At 41.9% G+C, this 23972-nt stretch overlaps 2 protein-coding genes across 15 annotated transcripts in view; both read right to left on the minus strand.

Moving 5' to 3' along the window:
- Window positions 1–1711, minus strand: part of LOC117489434 (inter-alpha-trypsin inhibitor heavy chain H3-like) — an 83475-nt gene extending 81764 nt beyond the window's left edge. For 9 of the 10 annotated variants that reach the window (XM_034138706.1, XM_034138700.1, XM_034138705.1 and 6 more), the window contains exons 1-3: window positions 1527–1711; window positions 282–442; window positions 49–153 (exon numbers count right to left, since the gene is read on the minus strand). In XM_034138706.1, the coding sequence (XP_033994597.1) occupies window positions 49–153; window positions 282–442; window positions 1527–1598 (338 nt within the window). In that variant the 5' untranslated portion in view covers window positions 1599–1711. The remainder of the gene's footprint in view (window positions 1–48; window positions 154–281; window positions 443–1526) is intronic. The other variant, XM_034138701.1, reaches the window with a different exon arrangement.
- Window positions 1712–1962: 251 nt separating this feature from the next.
- wnk2 (WNK lysine deficient protein kinase 2) lies at window positions 1963–23972 on the minus strand. 5 transcript variants are annotated; one of them, XM_034139092.1, is made up of 26 exons: window positions 22567–23972; window positions 19031–19203; window positions 18514–18734; window positions 17933–18090; window positions 17133–17221; window positions 16685–16904; window positions 15742–15928; window positions 15090–15394; window positions 13722–13754; window positions 11421–11984; window positions 11208–11257; window positions 10921–11083; window positions 10720–10836; window positions 10474–10644; window positions 10124–10166; window positions 9873–10013; window positions 8797–9668; window positions 8501–8558; window positions 8338–8402; window positions 7502–8091; window positions 7163–7395; window positions 6842–7072; window positions 6556–6654; window positions 5757–5801; window positions 5320–5642; window positions 1963–4336 (listed from the first exon to the last, which is right to left on the minus strand). In XM_034139092.1, the coding sequence occupies exons 1-26, from the start codon at window positions 23239–23241 to the stop codon at window positions 4037–4039; spliced, it is 6126 nt and encodes a 2041-aa protein (XP_033994983.1). In that variant the 5' UTR covers window positions 23242–23972; the 3' UTR covers window positions 1963–4036. The 5 variants fall into 5 exon arrangements, with proteins under 5 accessions (XP_033994983.1, XP_033994979.1, XP_033994980.1 ...); XM_034139088.1 differs by having other exon boundaries at window positions 15676–15928; XM_034139089.1 differs by having other exon boundaries at window positions 8797–9665; window positions 15676–15928; window positions 22567–23241.

Here is a 23972-nt window from a genome sequence, read left to right on the forward strand (position 1 = left end):
CACACACATATCATTTAAAATATCTGTCAAAAAATGTATCCAATGTACCTGACAAGTCCGGCACTTTGTCCGCGGGACACAGCCTCAGTGTACTGCTGCCTGGCTTTCTCTTTACCTTTCACAATGCCATCGTACACTTGGCCATCAATAAACCTGAAGAAGACCAAGGGAAATGTGTTGTTTATATGCGTACTCTTTAGTAGCCTGAGATTTTTTTTTTTTATTCTGTGATGTAAAATCATTTCTGTGCAAATTCCTGTAAATATGTTTGCTTAACACACATTCTGAATTTGCTGATGAAGGCGTTCTTGGGAATCCGGACGTGGAACTCTATCTCCTTCGACTTGTCCATACGATTGGCCATGCGGCTCGTGATGACAGTGGTTGCATAACGACTGGTCACTGTGGAGTTGATGTGAAAGCTGTAGATGTCCCAGTCGTCCTAAACAAATACAGCAGGAGGAACATTTCACAATAAATTAAATGGCTTAATCACGTTGGCTGAAGACCAGCTGACCAAAGATCAGGTCATGGTGAACATCTAATAGTGGATGGCATCATAAAAGTCTTGTAGGGCTAACTGCAGAATCACCCCGCTCTTGTTCTTATTTTTTTTTTTTTTTGATTACACATCACAACAATCATGAACAACATCAAGGGGTCCATCTTTTGTGCTCAAAATGTGACCCCCAACGTGACTGTGTTCACATTTACTGCCCAACAGTATGAGTAATACACATTCACAGGGCCGTCCCTCTCTACAGGCCGATCACGCAGACTGCGTGGGGCCTCACCTTGCGGAGAGGGCCTCATCTTGCGGAGGGAGCCGAAAAAAAACAGAGGGCCTCATCTTATAACTTTGCGTGGGGCCTCATGTTGGCCAGGGACGGCCTTGCACATTCACACCAGCCAATAGGGGTGCTAGGGGCGCCGCCCCAACTCTTCCCACATTCTAGATTGTCATTAAAAAATACTTTTTTAGGTCTTCATGATCTCCACAACAACTGGAGGTCTTTTATCGGAAGCCTTTTCCGATAAAAAAAACTAGAGGGTAGATATTATACAATTGTTGCTTGAAACAGGTCACGGCAGACCAACACACAACACAAGGGTTAAGCACATATCAGAAAAAACTAAAAAGTATGAACAAACTAGAGTCCACATGGATATTGCTATGCGACTTGCCATGTTTGGGAAATTAAACATAGCTGTCCAACTCAATGAAAGCTACAGGAAAAGAGTAAGCATAATAAGGAGGTTCTTATTCCCTTCTCAAATAATAGACTGTATCAAGTTCTGTGGTGCTTTTGAGCTGGCCCTGCGTTGTAATATGACATACAGTATGTTTTTACTTTGTGTAAACGTTTGCTTACATTTTGGAATAGCCCCCCCTGGAGAAAAAAACTGCCGCCATTGATTAATTAAATTACAAAAAATCCCTAGATGTTCCTACTTAATAAATGTATTCAATAGATTAAGTTTCATTGCAGTGGCAGGCTCTGTTCTATTATGTTTTGTGTCCTCACCTTGTTCGGTTGTGTCGCAGCCAAAGCCAGCAGCAGCCCGAAGAGGGTGATTTGCAGCACAGCTCTCTCCATGATGGCTCCCACCAGAATGCAATGCTCACAGATCAAACTGTCTTTTAAACTGAACTTAAATAGACATGGACAACATGATGTGTACACACATTTATTTAAAAGGTCGAACTCCGCTTTCTCTCTCTTGTATCAACATCTCCCACACACAACCCCCCCCCCCCACACACACACACACACACACACACACACACACAAACACAAACAAACAAACTTCCTCCTACATTCCATTCCCATACTGCCAGGAATGGGACACAAAAATAAGCTTCACTGCTGCCCACAACTTTCAATGCAAACTCAGACAACATTAGACAATTTAGGTTCATATGTTCACAATGCACTGAAAATAAAACCAGTACAAGACTAATATTGTATGATGTCAAGCAAATATTAATTTATTATATAAGTATATACAGCTTTTGTGAAATAGTACCGATTTTGGAAAACAGGTGATACAGTGGGCGAAAGGAACCATACACCTAGCTTGCTTTGAAAGCATTAAAGAGATCAAATACAGGAGATACTGTGAAAAGCACAAATAAAAAGCTGCATAGGAGACGTTTTCATGAAAATAATAATAATCCATAAACCATCATGGAAGAAATTCTACCTTTAAGACAATGTATTCATTTTCAAACAAAATATCATCACACTGTGCAAACATGGAAGGTTTTTAAAGCGGCACTGCAGTCGGGCAGTTTATTCATCCTAAAGAGCACTGCTTGTACTTTTGTATTATGTGGCTCTGGAAAGGTCTTTCCAAAAATTACAAAATAACCCTTATCATGTCAAAAGTCCTACTGAACAGCATTCTGGGAAATTTAGTTTTCAGTATTTCTCAAGCTTGACCCATACTCTGTCTAATATTAATATGCCTACTTTTTGACTATATAGATGTTTGCCTCTGCTTTGTATTGCCATAACACGTCGAGACATTAATGAATTAGGCAAACGTATTCTTCTGCAGTAGCTTTCCTAATAAAAGTTTTACAAGAGCTTTAAGTATTGGAAGTGAAAGTGATGATTGAGGCTGCACTATTGAAATAACTTAAAGCATGAATATTTGTTGGAGATCTTTGAGTTGATTCTGCCATATACATAATTAGCTTTATAAGATGATCATGTGAGGCTAGCGTTGGATAATAATCATCTAGAAAACCTATGCATTGTCATAATAAAATGTCAAACAGTTGTGGCTTCTCATCTATTCATATTCTTCATGAGCCTCTCACATCATCATATCATCAATATGTATCAGACAACAACCAATCACAAAATAATCTCTGTAAAACCACAAAGGCAACCATATGTAAAGCTACAGACGGCATTAGAGGTATGGCATGACAATGACTTTGACTCAAGGTTGAGTCCTTCAGCCCTCCTTGTTGTATTGTTTCAATGCTAGTTTCTCTTTATAACATCCTCTTGAAGCAAACCACATCAACCTGTGCACATTCAGAATATCAGTGTATTCATGCAGGAGGTGGAAGGTTGTAGAGCAAATCCCACAAATAATTACTTCAGTGAACAAGGTTTAGTTTTACAATCTGTGATATTTTATGTCTCAACATGACCAGATTAAAGTATTTTTTTATGTTGTGTTGCTAAATTAAATGTGAAATTCCACATGTATTATTCAAATCACATCAATTACCTTTGGAGGTTAAAGCATATATGATATAGAATGTCTGGTATCTGCTTTGAATCTAAATGCTTCTCTTCATAAAACTGAAACTTCATTTCAAGGCACTCTCACAGGTGTTTTTTCACCTGAAGATAAAATTCAAGTTCATTCAAATCTCTTAAAGATATTTCAAGCGCTTGTGCTGGAAGCATTTCATCGATGAAGAATGAAACCTACCCTTGGACTGAGAGCAGAGTAAAGCAACCGGTCCTAGTGACCAGGATGTCAAGTCTTCACAGTGACGGCATGATGGTGTTGCATTAAGACACATATCTGCAGCACCGAGCAATGGATTATCTGATGTTATCTGTACAAACACAGAGGCTATGTACAGACTCACAATGATTCATATATACACACAACCATAGAGGTGATATGAGCAAAAAAACATGAACTATTTATATAAACGTACTATTAATGAACAGTTCATTATATACATTTAATGAGTGGTAAGGTACATTAATAAGCTATGACAAAAATGTACTATTTTTAGCCTGATTGGGTTTATTAGGCTTCTTTACCTGTACTACTGCCATTACACTGCACTGAAGGATTATATACTGCAATATGGACATGAGGTATGTTGATGCGAAATAACCAAATAACTTTAAACTCAAGAGTGGATATGAGTATGTACATATGATTAGATACATGCTGGTTAAATATATATATATACAGTATATGCACATAAGATTGACTAGAACTATAGTGAGATTTCTTTTTGGTAACGGAGTTGGAAGACACAATGCTACTTAGGTTACAGAGTCCTGGCTTTGGGGTCCGGCGTCTGATATGATGGAGCTGAAGTCGGGCTGGGGACGTCCTGGGATGAGCATACAGCAGGAAAGGCAAAGGCTCCTGAAGGAAGAGGAAAGAGCAACCCAGGCCACTGGCTAACAGAGAGAGGCGAGGACACGGCCCTGAAAGCAGCAGGAGAGCGAAGCTGACAACTGCCATGGGGCCCAGTGGAGGGGCTGCTAATGATTGTTGACCCCGGGCTATCAGGCCAGGACAGAGAAGCACTGCAGACCTCCGGACCTGGGGCTGTCCATGATACCTAACAGGGTCAGATAATGGGCCGATATTGAATTTCACAATAATGGTTAACTGCATGTCATAAAATACAATCAATTAGAAAGGGTTATTGCTGCCCATTACATGTAACACTTCCAGGACCAAACTGTACACTTTTCTATTTACTAAAGCTAATGGGTAATTACTGTCAGTGTCAGGGAGTAATGAATTAAATATAATCAAACTAGTACTACATCGTGTGTTGTCTTAAAGGTCACCTATTATGCAAAATCCACTTTTTAATGTATTTTATACATAAACATGTGTCCCCTCTGTGTAAAGAGATTCTGAAAGTTTCAGGAAAAAAGGTTCCCTCTCTTTTTGTCCTGATCCATTTATATAAAAACCTGTCTGAAAATGAGCTGATCAGATTTTGGCCACTTTATGATGTCATAACGATTTTTTGGCTTGTGTAACCATTAGCCAATTACCAACCAAGGTAACACACCAGCCCCCCCCCCCCCCACCTTATCACCTGAATCCCCTCCTAGAGCACCATTGTGTTTTTTTTAACCAAATAACTCTCAGAGGGGCGTGGGGAGTGGCTCCTTATTTTCATCTAAAGTAACAGACAGAGAATCAGTACTTTTTAAACAGGGCTAAAACAGAGGGGATTATGGGATGCTACAATGGGTGGTCTGTTTGGTATTTGGAGCCAAACACTTCAGAGACATGTTTCGTATATATCTGAGACCTATAATATATTGATGAAAAACAGTATAATAGGGGACCTTTAACATATACAGTAGTTTAAAATAATTGTAATTTCCCATAATCCTAAACTAATCAAAATGCCTAGTCAATGCGTTTTGTTCTCCACTTCAGGCTGCATTATCTAAAGACTGTGGGTATATGCACAACTACCACTGTACCTCTATGATCAACTTAACTTTAAAAATATGTTTTAATCATTTTTGTTTTATATGAATGCAGAGCAAACTGGTGCACAACTAGCATGAGACTCACGTCTGAAGCACTTGTCAGCTGTCCATGTGTTCGGTGCATAACCTGATTCCAGAGCTGCTGCCCGCTGATGCTCAGAGAGTTGGTGCCAGGCCTGTGGGTGACGATAAGCACCTCCTGGGCCCAGTCCTCCATCAGCCGCTGCAAGTCTTCAGACAGGTTGTTTTCATTGGCACTCATGGATAAGCCAGTGTATGTGGCCGTCTTGTTGTTGCTGTTATTTGCCTGAGCTTGGGCCAGTCCTGTAACCGGCTGATGAGAAGGAGGCGTGGCACCGGCAGGCGGCTGCTGGGATGGATTGAAAGCCCCTGGCCCAGCTCCAGATCCTGAAGAGACACAAATACACCCATACCATGAAATCATGTTGTTCAGTTAATTTAACCGATTGAAATCAACCCGCCTTTGAACTCATTTTAGCAAGACACAGTCATTTTACGTACTGCTGCCACGCTCTTTGCCGAGACACAGACGCTTCAGTGTTGTCCCTGTAACACAAAAATACTTTATACAAATGTACATTTCCATTAGCTGGTAATAATGTTAAATAACAAGATGCCGTGCAAAACAAAGATGCTGAATACTGCCACAAAACAAAGAACCAAAGTAAAACCAAAGTAACATTCAAAGCAATCAGCCCCCTAAAAATAAGTGAGTCCATTTATAAGCAAAATCATGCAAGTGAATTATCCATATCAATGTGCATTATCAGTTTTAGAGAGATACAAAGATAAAAAGGAGAGGTTAAGAAGCAATGAGAAATTAAAAATGTTATGGCTGATTGGGGGGCATGCAGAAGTCTATTGCTTAGTAATGGATGGTGGTAAAGTTGAATTGTTCAAATAGCATCAGTATGAGACACTTGAAATGTGAAATAATGCCAATTATTTATTCAAATTAAACTTGATTTTCCAAACCTCAACATTCTGAAAAGGGTAATAGTTCATTAAACAGGAACCGTGAGTATAAATACATATATAATAATAATATAGATATTATAGTCAATCAAAATCTCTACTTTTTTACTTTCATGGGTTTGAAAAAGCCATATATTTTGCGCTATCAAAAATAAAAGATAAAAGAAAGTGGTAAGGATAAGGCAAAGCGTTAAAAACCTGGCAGTGTTGCATAATATTTGGCAAAGACAGAGAAAAAGATATCAGTAAGCTGAAAGTAGAGAAATAAAGGATGATGATGATAAACAGAAAAATGAAGCTATGCGGGAAGAGAAGAGGTACAAACAGATAGACAAAGACACAGGCCCACTGAGAAATCTAGCTCGTGGCTTGCTACTCGATTTATAGGTCACTCTCTCTGAAGTTTGGGGGTTATTAGACCAGCCTGTAGAGGAGTATAATCAAAGAGGGGAGAAGATAACAGGGTAAGAAGAGCACACACTGAAATACCCAACCTTATTGTACAAATCCACAGTCATGTATTTGTTACTAATTCTCTGTTGAATATACATGTTTACAGTCTTGTATTTGTGTAAAGACAGTCAGGCTAAGATGTTTGGTTGTGTGCTCACCTTGTCCCGGTGGAGCTTGTGTGCCAGTGCCGTCTCCTTGTAGTCCACCGTAAATATTATCAGAAGACAAAGAGCCCTTGAGGGAACAGGGCTGCTGAGTCTGCACAGGCTCTGGCGTTGAGCTGGGAAGGTGACTGGTACATGACCGAGCCCTCCCTTGAGTGGGGAAAGACCCTTTGGCTGGAGAGCCATTTTGGCTCACTGTGGGTTCACTTGTACCTGTAGCAACAACTGAACACACACACACAGGCATCAGAATGGCATACTCATTGTGCCAGTGCTGTAAATCTTCAATCTTTGAGATTCTGAAAAGTGACTCACCTGTTCTGCTTGAGTCACTACTTTTGGTTGTGACATTTCTAAATTGTTGGACCAGAGGGCTGAGAAGTTTGCCAGGCTTCAATCTGTGCTTGTTGGACTTCTTCCTACGCCCCGCAGGTGGTGCATCATGAGAAAGACCCAGGCCAGGAGGAGGAGCTTTGCCAAGCCGGCAATACAGCAATTCCACTTCCCCCCGCTGATTGGCCTGCAGCTCAGAGATCTCCCTCAGATGTCTGAGGGGATGGAAGCGGCAGCATAGTGGTCACTTGAAGATAAATAACTACATATTTTCATGAAAAGACACTTAATAAGGCCAAAAGCAACTATGGCTATACTCACTTCTCCCTGAGTCTCTGTAGTTCCCTCTTCATGTCTGAGTCCTCCATCTCCGAGTCATTATCGCTGCTGGCATAGGCCGAGCCGTGCATGCCTCCATGCCTGCTTGGTGAGTCAGAGCTCTGCACACTGCTGCTGCGCCCTGAGCGACGGAGGAATGCCACTGCCCTTTTCATGAGGTCACTTCCTCTGCGCTCAGAGCGAGTATGTTGTGACGGGGTGGCAGGAGCCATCTTTGCTGGACTGCTCTCAGCCCCTGAGTCTGAGGACAGGAAACGAGCATGGACCGTGACATCCACAGCAACAGAGTTGGATGTCACGGCCCGAGGCAGAGTTTCCCTCTTGGCCATTGATGGAGGTGTGTCCAGGTAGAAATCCGGCGGGGCAGAGTATCGGCTGCAACGCGTCCTCTGAGTCATGTCATCTTCTGTGCTAACCACAGAGAAACGGCCAATTGTGGTGGATTCTGATAAGGCCTCAGCCTGGATGTAGTCCTCACTGTACCCTACAGGGTGTGCTGGTGAGGCAGCGCTGCTCCAGCTCCTCTGCTTCACATCTCGTCTGTTGGCTACTTCAGGAGGAACAGAGATGATCTGCAAAAAGAAAATAGCAAATCAGCTAAAGGCATTGTGCAATGCTTCTGTTAGAGCAAATGCAGTTGAACTCATCTAAAAACACAATTCTACTTGCCCCTTAAAACTACAGTTGGCTAAATACCTTTTTTGTCATATTTGCTGAAACTTCTCTCAGGATATAGTGATATTTTCAGGAATATGACCTCATAAAAGTTACCAACTGTGTTTAAATGTGTTTAAATTAGTAAAATCTCGTAATCGTACTTTAAATCGGCCTCTTGTTCCAGAGCAGGAGGTGGAGTGAGGAAGGTGTCTTCTTGACAGGGAAGCTGCAAACATTTCAACAACAATGATCACTGTGGCACTACCAAAATCAACAAATAGTTAATGATAGCAGGTTGTTAGATTGATTAGTGTGTGTACATACCACACACAGCTGAGTCACTCAATGTGCTCAAACTATCCATTCTCTCTGGAATTTGAGGCTAAGGTAAGAGATGAACAAAACAAGCAATTATTAATTACGATAAAACTATTTATTACTTTTTTATTATACACCTGTTAATGTAGACACAATCTTTAGTTGATCTCTAACTAAATATTTCTCATGAGATCTTACTGTAGATGAAATCTTACTCTAAAATTAGAAAGTGTTTTTTTTCATGCGACTAAAATACTGTATATTTTCATTCAGTTTAACAAGTCACTGTGGATTGTACTTACTAGCTGTTCTCCTACCCTGTAGCGGCCCTCCCCTATCGGCCCCGGCGTGCTGTTTCCGGACCCTCCTGCGGCACTCTCTGGACCTGGAGGAGACTGTATGTACTCGGTGCAGGAGCCCGGGGTCTCTGCAGCACTGCCTGATGGATACATGGGAGCATATTCCTGGTAGAGCAGGTTCCTCAGCTTCTCATCCAGTGTTTTTATAGTGCTGTCCACAAAGCCTCCACGGCCAAGCCTTCCTTCACCATCTGACTCACCATGCCCTGCGCCGTGCTGGGATGGCGCAGGGCTCTGGGGTACCGAGGACATTTTGGTTCCTCCCACGCTGGAAAAAGGCTGGTGAAGCACCACAGGTTGCTGTGGGCGCTCGCTGCGTACGGCCGAGGCATAGGAGACAGGCGGAGGATCTTTGGCTGAACATGGCTCCTGGAGTGGAAGTGGAGCGAGAGGAGGCACAGCCTGTAAACCGCTCACATCCAGAGATAAGGGCATAACCAGAGGGCAGCAGGGCACTTCGTCAGCCATAGCAACAGCGTATGACATGTCGGGCATCTGCAGAGTTGCATGAATTGGAGAGACGGATTCCGAAGGCGATCCCCGTGACTCATCAATCGGGAAAGACGTATGTGGAGATGACGGGGGCAAAGTTTGTGCTTTGGCAGGCTGAGCATGATGAACACTGGGCTGCACCGAGCTGCCAGCAGGCACCCCTGATGTCACTGACTGAAGGGTCAGGGGAGCAGAAACAGGGGGAGACAGGGTAGCTAAGAAAAGAGGGTCTGTGTTGGACATTATCGGAGGGCTACAGAATCCATAGACGTCATAGGTGAAGCCTCCACTTCCACCAGACATTGTGGAAGACGACCCTTCTTCTGGAGGACAACAAAAATCAAGAAGAGAGAAAATTCTTTCAATTAGTTTAAATATATACCAACTTTTTTTGAAACCTTTTATTTAAAAGCTATTATTGCACACAAGAGCTTTAGGCTGCAATTCATTCAGCTGCCACAAAGTAGTGCTATTGTTCTATGAAGCTGTATATTTTGGATGAAATTGCTCTGTAGCAACAAAGTCACCTCTGGGTTTTGCAGTGACACTGTCAGCAGGCTGGGTAGTGGTGGAACTGCCTGGAGACTGTGTAACAGTCCCATCAGACGGGGTCTCCTGGCTGGATGTGGGTGTCTCCTCAACGGGGCAAATTATGAACCATCTCTTTCCTGTGTGAAGAATTGTTCAAACAATTTCCACTTATTTTCTTCCAGGTGAATGTGACATTCAAAATAAAGACATGCAGATGGATACAATATGAAGGGCATTATTGTTTTACCATTCTGCTGATAGACAGGCTGATGTGCTCCAGGCTGCTGATACTGCAGAGAGAAAGACAGATGACAATGAGCTAAGTCAATATTATTCTTGCCATTCTGTATTTAAATGTCTATAACCATATCTGATTGAGGGAGTAATGAACTACATATAATCCAAATCATATTTGCAGTCAATTCTAATAGTTCAACTTAATTAATATTTGCATACTGATTCAGGTAGCTAAATTACCAAGGAAAGTAATGATCAAGCTGTTATACTGTCTTAAAATATGAAAGTTTAGGACATTTTTTGTTGTTTAGATTGCACAAGTCAAGCGTTACAAAAGTTGACGAGTATAGTCCCTCTTACCTCTCCTGCCAGTCCTTCAAATATCTGGCATTGTTCAGGACTACAACTTAGGGCGGAGACCCTTTCTCCCTCAATGTCTTCATTCAGCATGTCTTCAGCTTTATCCACAATGTCCTTTAGCTGGTCAATGAAGATCTCTTTCTCTATCAGTAAGATAAATCCATTCTCTACCTGTAAGCATACCATTTAAAATATGTTAAACAGTGTCATAAATATAACCAAATAATTGTAAAAGCTTCAACTAACCATGTAAGTGGCAATTTCCTCTGGAGCATCTCCATCCAGATCAAATTTAAAGGTCACCATTTTGTGGTTGTGTGTCTCCAGCTGGCATTCAACCATTTTATCACCAGTGTTGCAAACCTGTGTGGGCAGGAAATACACTTAACAATCATACACATCACAATTTGAAAAAACTATAACTTCAAAAATGACAGCATGACTCACATTTAGCATGCTCAGTTTGGGTTTGCTGGTCCTCTCTTGCCGGGAGCGTGTGCGGGCAGACTTGCGGTGATGCTTCCTGGGTTTTCCGTCCCCCTTCCCTCCACTAGCCAAGCTGTCATAGCCATCACTTGTTTCCTTACCAGATGCCACATCAGAGTTAAAACTATAAAATAAAAAGTTTAACACTTTATCACCTCTATGTCGGTGTCAGCATTTTCATCACACAAAGTTCTATAGAATCTGTTAATAGCTGAAAAAACTGTGAAAATCTTGACACACACACACACCTGTCATAGGCGTAATTGGGTAAACCTATGGGTTTGTCTTGAAGCGCATCCTGAAGACAGAGAATTGTGCATGTACAAAACAGTTAGGAGACCTTGGTAGAAGTTTCATTATCTACAGAAGGGATTCTTGCAAGAATATATAAAACATGCTCTTTTAGTAAGTATATATGCATATGTGTATTGATCAATATTACACGCAAAAAACGTACACACCTCTAGACAGGACTCTTGTTGAAGGGTGCCGGATGCAGATGTGGACTCAAAGTTTTGCTGAGTTGTGGCAACGCTGGCACTCTCAGACACTGAGCCTGCTGTCTGGATGCCAGCAGGCTGCAGAACTGCAGCTGGGACAGAAGCTGCAACAGGGGCTGGGGCTAAGCTTTTCGATAAGTCTTTTGGTGATTCAAAAGGGAGATCCGACGCAGAAATTGGTGCTTGAACTGGGGCTATCGTTTGCACTGCCGTCGGAACTTGTATTGGGACTGACAGTGGGTCATTAACAAAGGTTGGATCCATAGTTTGAGGCATGACTTCAGCTGATACTGATACTGAAAGCTGTTGGTTTTGTGCTGCGACCAGAGCTGGTGTTTGTGTTTGGGACTGAGTTTCAACTAGAGCTGGACCTAAGATTGAGGCTGCAGTTGAAACTGTAGGAGCACTTGTTAAGTCTTGGACAGCTGTAGACATTTCTGCATCTACTCCACTTTCCCAGAGAGGAGTCCGTACAGCAGGCAACCCAGGGTGGATCAGGGCAACATTACCCTGTGGTGGAATCATCTGTACCAGGAAACAATAGCACATTTAGGGAATTCTTCATCAATAAATTACAACTGGTTAATATTTACCTCTAAATCCCTAAACACAAGCCCTGCATGCATTATATCCACAAGACACATTGCTACCATAGTATTAGAGATTTCCAATGGCCCAACCACAACAGTGAGAACTAAGCTAAATATTCACCTGAACAGGCGGCTGAGCCAATTCCTGCTCAGGGTAGGGGGCAGGGTATGGGATAGGTTGTACCTGGGAGAGAGGTAATGTATGGGTGGTATGGAAGCTAAAGTTTGTCTGAGATGTCAGAGGGCCGCCCTGCTGCTGAGGCACTGCAGAGGACATGTACATAGCTAAAAGTGGAATAGGGAGTGCAAAGTTAGGCATGTGCTGAGGTGTGGACAGAGGGGTCTGAGGGGACCCGAGAGAGGACAGGGCAGAGTGAGAGGTCAGAGTAAGGGAGGGTTGGTGGAGTAAGGGTGAGTAGTGGGAGCTAGACATAAGAGGGCCACTGCTGCTGTAGGCACATGGCAGAGGAGTAAGGGGGAAGGAGGAGGGCTTGAGGCACCCTATTTGAACAGGATATGGTGAGGAAAACTGGGAAAGAATGGAAAATGATCAAATATGAACAAAGGCAACCAGTCGATAGAAATAACATTCAGACAGGCCCTTTATGTATGACCTACTAACATTAGTAAGATGTTTCTACCAAGTTATCTACCATAATTTGATGTTTCTAAGCAAAGTCACACATAATTTACATTCGCCACCCATTTGCTTTTATTCTATGCAAGCAAGGGTATGAAAATATTGCTTCCTGTAGCGAAGCAAATTTGCATCTTTGCATCGTGTGAATTTGAAGTTTGGTGAACTTTCACGCAAATATCGCCATGGCAGGGGATGGTCACTGGTCTTTATGTGTGACTGTGCGCTAATGCTTCTACAACGCACCTGTGTGCTGATCTCATGGGGCAGGAGCGGGGGAGGAGTACTGGACACTGACTGTGGAAAACTGGTAGGTATGTCAGCAGGACTCAGGTGAGGTGTGGGCTGCTCAGCAGATAACAGCTAAGAAGACAATGGAGAGTATAAACTGTGTGATGGAAATACAAAGTGATTTCTGCATTAAACTTAAAGTGGACCTATCATGCTATATTTGAATAATATATTGTAGGACCATACCTATATAAGGCATATTTATACTTTTTTTTTTTCAAAATACCAAACTAATTTTGCTCAATTTGACATCTTTTAGCTCTGTTTTTGCAAGGGCAGATTTTGTGAGAACAGCACCATCTACTGGCCTGGCATATGTACTACAGCGTCTCCAGCGCTTTCGGACGGCAATGGCCGTGGCTGTCTCCTCCTGATTGGTGGAGTTGGCCCAATAGCCGTAGCGCCACTGTCCTGACGTCAGGACAGTGTTCAAATCTGGATCAGTTTTTATCAGATCCGTTGCAGCCCCTTTTTTAGAGATTTGGGTATGGAGGAAAATAGAGAGGGTTGTGTTTTCTGACACTTGGTGAGTTCCCTGGAACACCGGGGACACATATTCATGTATAAAAGACGTACAAAAGTGCATTTTGCATGATAGGTCCCCTTTAAGAAATTGTAGTCTAAGCTCCACTTTAAAAAAGGGAGCTGCGTGGCAGGCAGACTTAATTTGATCCAACTATTCTGTGGTGTTTGTAGTGTATGTACTGTAGCCCACAGTTAAGTTAAAATAAATGTTTGCCATACCTGGGGCAGGACAGCAGCTTGTTGAAGTTTGCACTACATGGAGTAAAGGCAAATGGGAAGGAAACAAAAAACAAATGTAAAACCATTTACATTGACATATACACACACAAACAAATACTGTACAATATGTGATGAGGAATTTAAAACAGGTATCAGATACAGTTTGTACCCACCTCACATGCAGATATAACTCAAAATAGTGTGCTTTCAGATAGCTGGTACCACTAAATAGCACAATAATCTCCTCTATGTTGAAATGTCTTGGTTATCTGTAACAGGTGACACTGAATGCCGATGATAGAATCAATATTTCTAAATATCAAACAAGCATTTGGGACAATTCCCTCTGTTGGCAAGTGTTGACTTCCAAGGTTTTGCCTTTTTTGTGTCTCACTTAAGCTGTTGCCAGGGCCTGTCGCAGTTGGTGCATGCAGTACCTGCTCCTGGGTGCGTTGGGCAGTACACTGTGGCTGTGGATTGGGGTATGCAGTTGGGAAGCTCTGTGCTGTCTGCCTACTCTGGTGCATAGTAGTGGCTGGCGTAGATGGATCCGAAATAGTCCGTCAGAAAACATATAGTGGGGTTTACATGCATTGGGCCCTGTTCTTATTTGTAGTCTGACATGGTCATGTTTGTGTAATTACTTTAACAAGTAATGCGATTGATGATGTGATGGAAAAGTGGATCAGAAGAGATATCCACCCTCATATTAACTCAGTGAGAGCACAATTTTGAGGGTGGGGAAAGATGTGAAGGGGAAGTCACTGGGTCTGGTTGACTGTTTGAGAATAGGGCCAAAAAGAAAAAGAAAAGTGTATATAGGAGATGTGGGTGAGCCGGGGTTAGAGACTGAAGATAAATGAGCAGATGTGGAGAAAAAGTGTATATTTTTGTGTCACAGAGATGCTCCTCCCTTTGTCTTAACCATCATGAGGAGAGACATGCAAGCCTTTCATTGGAGGTGGGGGCTGTGACGCTCAGACGGAGGGAGGAGGGAGGCAGTAAACTCAGGGGATGCAGAGGTGAATTGAAATGACTTGCTGAGTCATGATGTGAGTGTGTATGTGGGGGCATTTGAGAAGATAATAATGATGGATTATGGGCTGAGTTAGAGGATACGAAGCCTGTGGCATGCGCTGGGTTCTATGCTATTGGTTAAGCTAGATCCTGTGGAGGACATAGAGAGGGGCTTTTATTCATTGTCTTAGTGAGAGAGGGTTTTCTAACCTTAATGCCTGACATGGTAGGACCTTCTAACACACTGTTGTCATAACATACAAGGCAATTATTGCAGTGTAAAATTCCAAAGATTTCAATGAAAAAAGTTACGAAAGTTTCCAGAGAGAAATTAGAAATGCTGTCACTCACGGTTTGAGACTGATAAGGCCCCTGGTGCAGTTGTGCTGCAGGTTGATGATAGGCCCCAGAATGCAGCTGATCTGTGGTTTGCTGGTAGGCCCCCTGGTGTAATTGAGAGGATGTTTGTGTGTAGCTTTCTTGAGAGGCCTGTGCTGTGGGTTGCTGGTATGGCCCCTGGTGTTGAGGCTCAACCAGAGCAGGAGGACTGTAGATCATCTGAGCTGTGGAGATGGGCTCTGGAAGCGACTGGTTGAAGATACTCTGCTGATTATTTAGATCATCTAATTGCATGGCAGGGCCCACTCCGCTGTCAGCTGTAATAACAGAGTGAATAAAACATTACATTTCTCAACAACGTCCTCTGCAGGAAGGACGGACACAGAGAAAGAACAGGGGAAGCATCTCATTAAAATTCAAAAGCTGGGTGATGATGTCTTATGATGACTAATCGGTCTTACTCGGATGCTGCAGTCTCATTTACTTTCAAATATACCAATTTAACGATTCATAGCAGTGTGTCCTGTCCTGTTAATGGATTAATGAGTTTGTATGATGTAGGATACGTTCATGTGTTTTACTGATTGCAGGTTCTCACATGTGATAGACGTTATGGTTGGCACGGTGCAGACCAGAGTCTGCTGCTCCACCTCCTGTTCCTCACCATCTGTCGTAGCTAATGTGGCTGCCTGTGGCACGGCGGGTCCGAGCACCGTCAGGAGGTTCGGCTGCGGCTTCTTCACAGCTGCAGAGACAGTCCGCTCCCTTTTCCATTTAATGAAAGCCACGCGGTCCCGGATGGACTTCCCAACTATCTTTACATCACAGTCCAGAAAAAAACCTGATTCCACCTACAGGACACAGGTTAGATGATCACTGCAGCTCAGAACAAATTAAGGTTGTAATTCCACAGTATATGTAATCAATAAACAAATTGACATTCATTACATGGGAGAGCAAAGATCAACCGATCAGTTGCCTTTAGTTTTAATCAATAATTACATCAAGCGTATGATTACTGACATGACCACTAAACCAGATATATTACACCTAACTAAAAGGGCCCAGGATTGTGTTCGAAAGTAAAGACTGTATTATAACAAGACACTTCTGTATACAGAACCCTTTGTAGTGCATTTATACTACATAGTTAATAATCCACAACAAGTTGTCCTGATATATAAAGGCATCTCTTTGAATTACCTCCACTCCCTCATTGTGTGTCACCGTGCCTAGAAGAACAAAGAAGTATTGTTGCTATGGTTACCTGCAGCTTAATCTTCCCTGCGCACTGAATTGAAGCTATTTTTGAAGTGTCAATGAATTTTAACAGACACAAGCCAGCCAATCAAAAATTGGTATTTTCAAAGAGTCGACAAATGAAGTTTGTGGGACAGAAAAGTGAGTCAGGGCCGGTGAAAAAGCAAAGGTCAATAGACATCCAAACAAGTCTTAAGATAAAAGGGATCAGTCCTTTGTTTAGATCTCCTGACTGTTCTGGTTTAGTACACCTATATACCCCCAATGGCATAAACGTTACAACTATTTTCTGTGCATATTTATCAAAATACAATGATTATTTTTGGTAATTCAAAGATTTTGTTTACCATTTCTTGGGCAACAACCTCTGGGACCTCATTATCCAAGTCAAAGGAAAACTCAATGGCACCAGTTTCCTTGTACTTCCCCTTCAGCTTTTTTGTATCCTCAACCCACAGCTTCAAGGCAATGGATGCTTTCTTGCCATCATCGTCTTCATTAAGCTCTACCCTCACGCCTGTATCCTCTGCAAAAAAGGCGTGATTCAGGAGGTCCTTGATGGAGTACCTGCAGGAAACAAATAAACATCAGATACTGCCCTGGGCTACGGGCCACGATGATAGTAACCTCACATCAATGATGCATAACACACAATAACATTGACTGGGCCAGAGCCAAATAATGGTATTGACGTCACACTGCAGGAACAGAAACAAAACAACACAGGGTTTTGTTAAAAATCAGCCTCTATCTATATACAATATGCGTCACTGCCAAAGGTCCAGCTCCCCTTACCTTTCTTCCCATCTGTGGCAGATACATTCCCCGATTATTTCCTTGATTTCTGGGTCACTGACTTTGCTGTAGCTAGCAGGTTTCACCCCCTGCAATACAAACAAGCATTAGCATTTATCAACTCAATAAATTACAAATAGCAGTCCTTAGTGTGTGACTACATACCAGGAAGTACAGAACGTGCTGTCTGCAGGGTAATAACACATAAATTCAAAACCCATTTCTCCCTGGAACCTTGACTCGGGGAATTACAAATCTACTGCGGTACAATAGGTTTTCTTTGGCACTGAAAAGATTAAATGAGTGTTGAAATTAAATGAGAAAGGATTCAAAGTGTAAGACGGAGTCATTTTTTAAATAAAAAATATTTAACTTTTGCTAGTTAAGGTCAGACTAAATGTGTGTATGCACTGAAAAAATTATAAATAATGTAATGTAATTCTTAAGATGTAAATTCACCCTTGCTTTGATGACTAGTAGTTTTGGCAGCTTATGTTAGCAAACATTTCTACATCTCTGACTAAATCTCACTTTATAACTCTTAATTATGAGATTTCAAGACGTACTTTAACAACGAATAAATGTGGGCCGGTGTCATACATTTTTAACAAGTTAAAGATTGTGTGGTTATTCAGTCCATCAAAAAGCATTTGATTATTTATCATGAAAACAATCATTGGCTGCAAACCCTGTAAATGTCTCCAAGTTTAACAGTCGATATTTATTTATTTCATTAAGGACAGCTAATCCTGACTTAAAGCAGTTGTAATAGAATTTGACAGTCTTAAATGTGATCTTACACTGGTGACTTTTCGGTAGATCTGAGCAGCATTTTGACACTCAGAGTAGGGATATTCTGAGGTGGCCATCTCCAGCATACACATCCCAAAGGCGTAGACATCCACAGACTCATCATAGTGCTCCTCATACATCTCTGGGGCCATGAACTCAGGAGTGCCTAGAGAATAACGCAAGAAAACACGGATAAATGATAAAGTAAAATGCAGTTTTAAGTGTGTCATCCTATTTCAGAGGGATCAATATCAGTGTCAAGGACTGAAACCCAACACAGCTGTTTTGAGTATTCACTCACAAGACAGACAAGAGAGAAATTGTTGGGATGCAACTTTGAAACTTTGATTTGATGTTAATCTTTGTTTTAAAAAAACGTTTTCAATCAAAGCTTAAGGGCCAGATATTTCCCTCAGGAGTTGTTGGTCTTACATACTCCAGGTAACCAGAGTCAAAACAAATGAATGCAAATGTTGCTCTGTATCATTTGCCATATCATTTTAGAATGTGATAATGTTTCAACTGGAGCAGAGGGCATAAAGAGTTACTGCAGGTTTAAAATATATCTCTCATAAAGACAAGGACTTACCGATAACACTTTTAGCAAAAGAGGCCCTTTTCAGTGTCGCTAGGCCCAGATCGCCTATTTTGACAGAGCCTGTAGGACCAGTGATGAAGATGTTGTCACACTTCAGATCTCTGTGGATGATTGGAGGGGTCCTTGTGTGGAGGAAGTGGAGGCCTTTGAGAATCTGCCTGCACCAGCTCCTAAGAACTTTAGGCTTCATCACCTTAAAGCGCTTCAGATACCTGTGGGACGAAGGAGATGTTCAAGTTGTCACCAGGTAAATACTTTTTCGGGTTCAAACCACATTGACTAAAAATAAAGGCAATAAGTATAAACCTTGATACACATGATGTTGACCGTCCAATGGTCATTAAACTGTAAGGTGAACTAATATTAGGAGACTAATATGTGCAACTTACAATCAGTGATTTACTGATGGGTATAAGGATGAAAAGGACACACATGAGCTAAGACGGAAAACATACCATGACTTCACCAATATCAATAATTATAGAAAAGGGTTTTAATATAGACTTACGTTTTAAGTGTCCCTGAGGTCATCAGCTCTGTCACCAGAACGATACATTTTTTCCCTTTAACCGGTGATTCCCAGAAGTCATAAAATCGCACGATGTTGGGATGCTGGAGAGCCTTTAACATCTCTGCCTCCTCTTTGAACCTCTGTCTCTCGACTTTTGATAGTTTCCGTTCCTAGGGGGAAAAAATGTTTGAATGTAAAATAATGAATTCTTCACTTTTGTCAGTATGCTCAATCATAGGAGAAGCTCCAGTGCTGTTTAATGTAATCCAAATTGAACAAGTTGTGGAGGGGGAGGAAGAAGGTGCTGAATCATCGTCAGTGTTTTTCTAATATTCTGACAAGAGGTAAAGGAAGATAAAATCCCCTTTAAACCTTCTTTAAATAGTGTACCATTCCTTCAGATGTGGGCACTCCGTTACAAATGCCTGTGGCTCATGTTAAGAGTGAACACAGCATTGGCATTTTGGTATGTAAACATGCAGGACTGAACCATCTACTTCATTTGATCTGTGTGTAAAACACAGGACTCGATAAACTCACCCATTGTGAGTAAAATCCTGAAAAGTAAAATGCTTATTTAATCTGGTGGTGTGATACAGAGACAAACACATCTGTCATGCCGGATAAACAAAAGATTACATTTCATTATGACGTATTTTTAATCAGTTAATGTCAAATGTGCTGCTGGTTAAAAATAAAAAGTAATATAAGAAAATAACAATAAGAGTTTTAAACAGCCACCGGAGATTCCTTCTCATCCATCAAAGAATACAAGACATAAAAAAAGAACATAATCATTAATGTTAATGTTCAATTCTTCAGAGTTTAAATTGTATCTTTGGGTAACAAGCCTGAGTGAATCCGTGTATACTCATGGATCAATATTTTGGCCCCTGCCTTCCCTGAACCGTTGTATAAATAGTAAAACAGCTGACGGGCGAACATCCTCTAAATTTCTGTTCTCTCCAGTCAGCATGGCAGATAAAACCCAATGGCCTCAGTCTCCACAAAATGCTGAATGACCTCTGGATTTTTTTCCTGCTGTCTCAATGCACACATTTTAATGGCAACGATAAGGTTAAATGTAGTATTTCAAATGTCTGGAATTCAACAATAACCTCTTGTACATCACTTCGCATTGATTGTTGACTGATGCTGGGGAATCAGATTTCATTCAGTCCACAGTGACCTATGCAGTGTGCAGCATTACATGCTTGATTACGAGCGGCATTGTGAAGGATATGCCTCACCTGCTTCAGCCCTTTTCATAATGGTGATTCTCATTAATAACAAATATATTACAGTAAAACTATCTTTCTGGTAACATTGTCCAATTTTCCAGGAAGTTTATGTACAGGTTAGTAATGGTTCTTGGCAGAGAGGTCTGAGCAGGGTGTGGCACACAACAAAGAATCTTCATTTTGAACAATAAAAGCATAGAACAACAATATATGAACAGCCGGTTTTTCTCAATAAGTGTGGATTGATGAAGAGACTAATGCTGAAATGAATATAAATATAGTATTCTTGAATTGCTGTGTATGAAATGAGTGTATCTTGCTGTCCTTAGCTGAACCCCTCTCCTCTCTCTCTTTCTGTCTTGGTGCAGAGGGCTGCATCAGCAAGATTCACTCTCCACTCTCCAGTTTTAGTATTCCTAATTAAGCCATCAAACACGACAAATAATGTGCAACAGTGAGACACAGATCTCAAGCTGGTGACATTTGTTGGCAGTTTACTGAATTAGGTTGCATCATTTGCTCACTTTGGGTAACAAATTGCTGTTTAATAATCATTCATTGAATAAATAAGTAACAAGTCCAGCAGGCTGTTCTGCTCCACAACAGGCACTGGCGTCTTTTTAAATCTGATTTATAAATCTTTTAATGAAAATCTATGTCTTTTGCTGTCTCATTCTTAGTTTTACCCTCAAACACACACAGTATCTATATCTATTTAAGTTGCAGCAGCAATGTGTGAGTGATGCACAAAAGCTCTGCAGGGCAAGGCCTTATCTCGGGACAGAATGGTTGAATCATCACTAAATCTCATAAAAACCTGCTCAGACGCAAATAGTTACTCTAAAAAAACATTAGGGCATTACCCGTGAAGACTTGGATACTAAACGTATACTGCTGAGAGGAAGCAGGCTAAAATGTGGGTTGAAACCAGGACAATTCATCACCTTTTGCACAATCATTTAGGAACACATTTCCTTAATTCCAACAAGGGTTGATTGAAGTTGCCCATGCAAATAATGCTCGTTATATGTATAATATACATGTGCATTAAATAAAATGGTGAACTTCACGTAGCCTCACTTGAATCTGGACCTGTGTTGTTGCCAACAAAAAGCTGTGAGATAAGCACAACGTAATAGTGATTTCATGCTATGTCTAAACCTTATTGAGTTGTGCTGTGATTACTTATTCCCCCAGGCCTGATGGGGTGAACCTGAGTTCTGCAACAGTAGGAAGACAAAAAAAAGCATCAGCTCTGGTCGTTATCAAACCGCACCAAACCTATAAAATACTGCTGCAGGGCTGCGTCTCAAAGTCACAACCACTATCCTCACTTTAAGATAGACTGAAGTTCATAAATGTATGTTGAGCTCCAATACACAGGTAGCTAGCGCATTGACTCAAACAACGCATCTAATCGAAGTCTGATTAAAAAGATATTTGATGGGAGAAAATGTAATGATGTTTTAATGACTTATTTCCAAGAAACTCATGAGCACATCTCTGGTAAACCCAATATTTAAAGTAGTGCTATAGCATGACTCAGTCTTAGACAACTGTCCATTATATCAACTAATAGAAGATGTGAACTATTGACAGTGGCTGAACCAAATCCCAGGGTCGTTTCCCTGGTAGTAATTTGATACAGTAAGCTGTCACTGCTATAATGTTTGTATTAGCTCCATGCTAAAATGATGACTAATTAAAGTGTCAAAGATTACCTGGCAACGCTGTGAATGGGCTAAACACTGTTAAGGTGTGAATGCTGAAATACTTTGATTTAATTTAGTTATATCTCAAGGAAGTATATAGCTGAAAATTTGAATATTAAAGTCTCGTAATGTCTTTGATAAACACAAAACTACATGATAAAGAAACATTAAGGGTGGGAATTATGAGAGGAAAGGCTGGAGCAAAGTGAGTGCTGACAAAGAGAACATGACTGACAGTCACCTCCTCCTCACTGTGCCCTGTAACATTACTCTGAATAATGCCTTTTCTCAGTTCCCCCATAGGAACCAAACGCAGTAACTCATCTGGTGCTGTAAAGCAGTACCTCAGCAATATCAGAGTATAAAAAACAATGGAACAGAACTATTCTGTTGATACAAATCTTTAAATCAATGAAAAAAAAAAAATAATAATAATAATAATAATAATAATAATAATAATAATGATAATAATGATAATAATAATAATGGGTTTCATTTGTAACGCACTTCATATTTGAAGACAAATCCCAAAGTGCTATATCAGTGGCTAATGTTGGCCTTGAATGATGAATGAACCCACCTGGAGTTCACACCATGCCACTTCGACCCAGGTGTCGGTGTCAAGACCTTTATAGACAGTCTTGAAGGACCCTCTCCCCAGCTCAATGTCAAACTTGAGAAAGCGCCCTCCAGGTGAAGTGGACACAGCCTTCATCCCTGGCTCCTCTTCGTTCTCGTCACTTCCGGCTTTACCTGAAACGTCCGAAAGCGCCACCTCTACCTTTGGCTCGACTTCGATCGGGTGTCTCTTCTCCTCATCTGCACTCTCTGAGGGGTTGTCCTTCTTCCCCACCTGGCTCTCCGTGCTGGACGTCTCCTGGAGGCCCAGACGGGTTCCTTGCAAAACCCGGGTTCGAGTCCTATCAACGATGGTCCTCAGGTCAATGTTCAGCACCGGGCTGCTGTTGACAGGCTCCGGCGTGTCCACCGGCTGCTGCTCCTCGGAGTCTGACAACCACAAACTCCGCCGGATGAACCTCTGGCGGACCAGCGCGCGGTAGTCTGTGGAGGGGTATGCGCTGGGGTCACTGGCTCCTCGCAGGGCTGCCATTTGGATGTTGTTGACATTGTAGTCCGTCCCATTCTGATATATAGCCCTACTGCCGTTTGCATTAATGTCCGAATCTAAATTGGGTGCTGAGGAAAATGTGGATCCCAGTGGCGGATCGTTACTGGAATGATCCGCCGAATCCATCCCTGCTGCTCTGTTAAGCGCTTATCGTAGACATAGTGCAGAGAGGATGATGCTCCTCTCCCGGCGGTGAGAGAGTTTACTGCCTACCTGCAACACTCGCATGCAGTGACGCAGTTCGCCAGCTCAGGATGGATGTATGGCCTTATGCTTCAAATGTGTTTAGGAAACATAACACCCCCACAAAATGTCCAGCTCGGAGGATGCGCGCATTGCCACCTCACGCCCCGGTCCACCTTGCTGCAATACAGCACGGAGCTATTCAAGTTAAACCTAATGTCATTGCCAGGTCAACATATATGAGCTCACGAACACAGTTCCCTCCACATTGCATAAGGTCCCTGCTCCAGCGCAAACTATATAATGTGATTTGTTCCGCAGACAAACCGCTGGCCTGTGTGAACAGAGGATGTTTAGGCTGTTTCGCTCACTAATCCCTGCAAAGTCACATCACGGGAAGACCAAGAGCGCAGCTGTCATCCCCTGTAAACACTCATCAAGCGTTTGATGCAAATGAATAGCATGTGTTCCGGGTGAAAATGAGTTCCGAGAAGTGCGACCTCAGCTTCTTTGCGTCGCTCCTTTAACTATCCTCCGTACTCTCCTTACAGTCCCGCGGAGTGCAGGATGGACAGAAGCGATTATCAGAGATGTCTCACTGCGGCACAGTTTCCCTCAGGTCAAATAAATCTGCTCATCTGTCGTGCAGTTTATATGACTGCTGTCTTCCTGTA

The sequence above is a fragment of the Trematomus bernacchii genome, unplaced genomic scaffold (genome assembly GCF_902827165.1).
Source record: "Trematomus bernacchii unplaced genomic scaffold, fTreBer1.1, whole genome shotgun sequence".
NCBI lineage: Eukaryota > Metazoa > Chordata > Actinopteri > Perciformes > Nototheniidae > Trematomus > Trematomus bernacchii.

What these genes read in the sequence shown, in the direction of transcription:
- wnk2 (XM_034139088.1), bottom strand. Translation starts at nt 23,241, where the DNA reads ATGGATTCGGCGGATCATTCCAGTAACGATCCGCCACTGGGATCCACA. An exon ending in ACCTCAGGGACACTTAAAAC is followed by an intron (nt 18,735 to 19,030) that starts GTAAGTCTATAT and finishes TTCGTCCCACAG; the next exon opens with GTATCTGAAGCGCTTTAAGG. An exon ending in AGGTTGTTGCCCAAGAAATG is followed by an intron (nt 15,929 to 16,684) that starts GTAAACAAAATC and finishes TGTGTCCTGTAG; the next exon opens with GTGGAATCAGGTTTTTTTCT.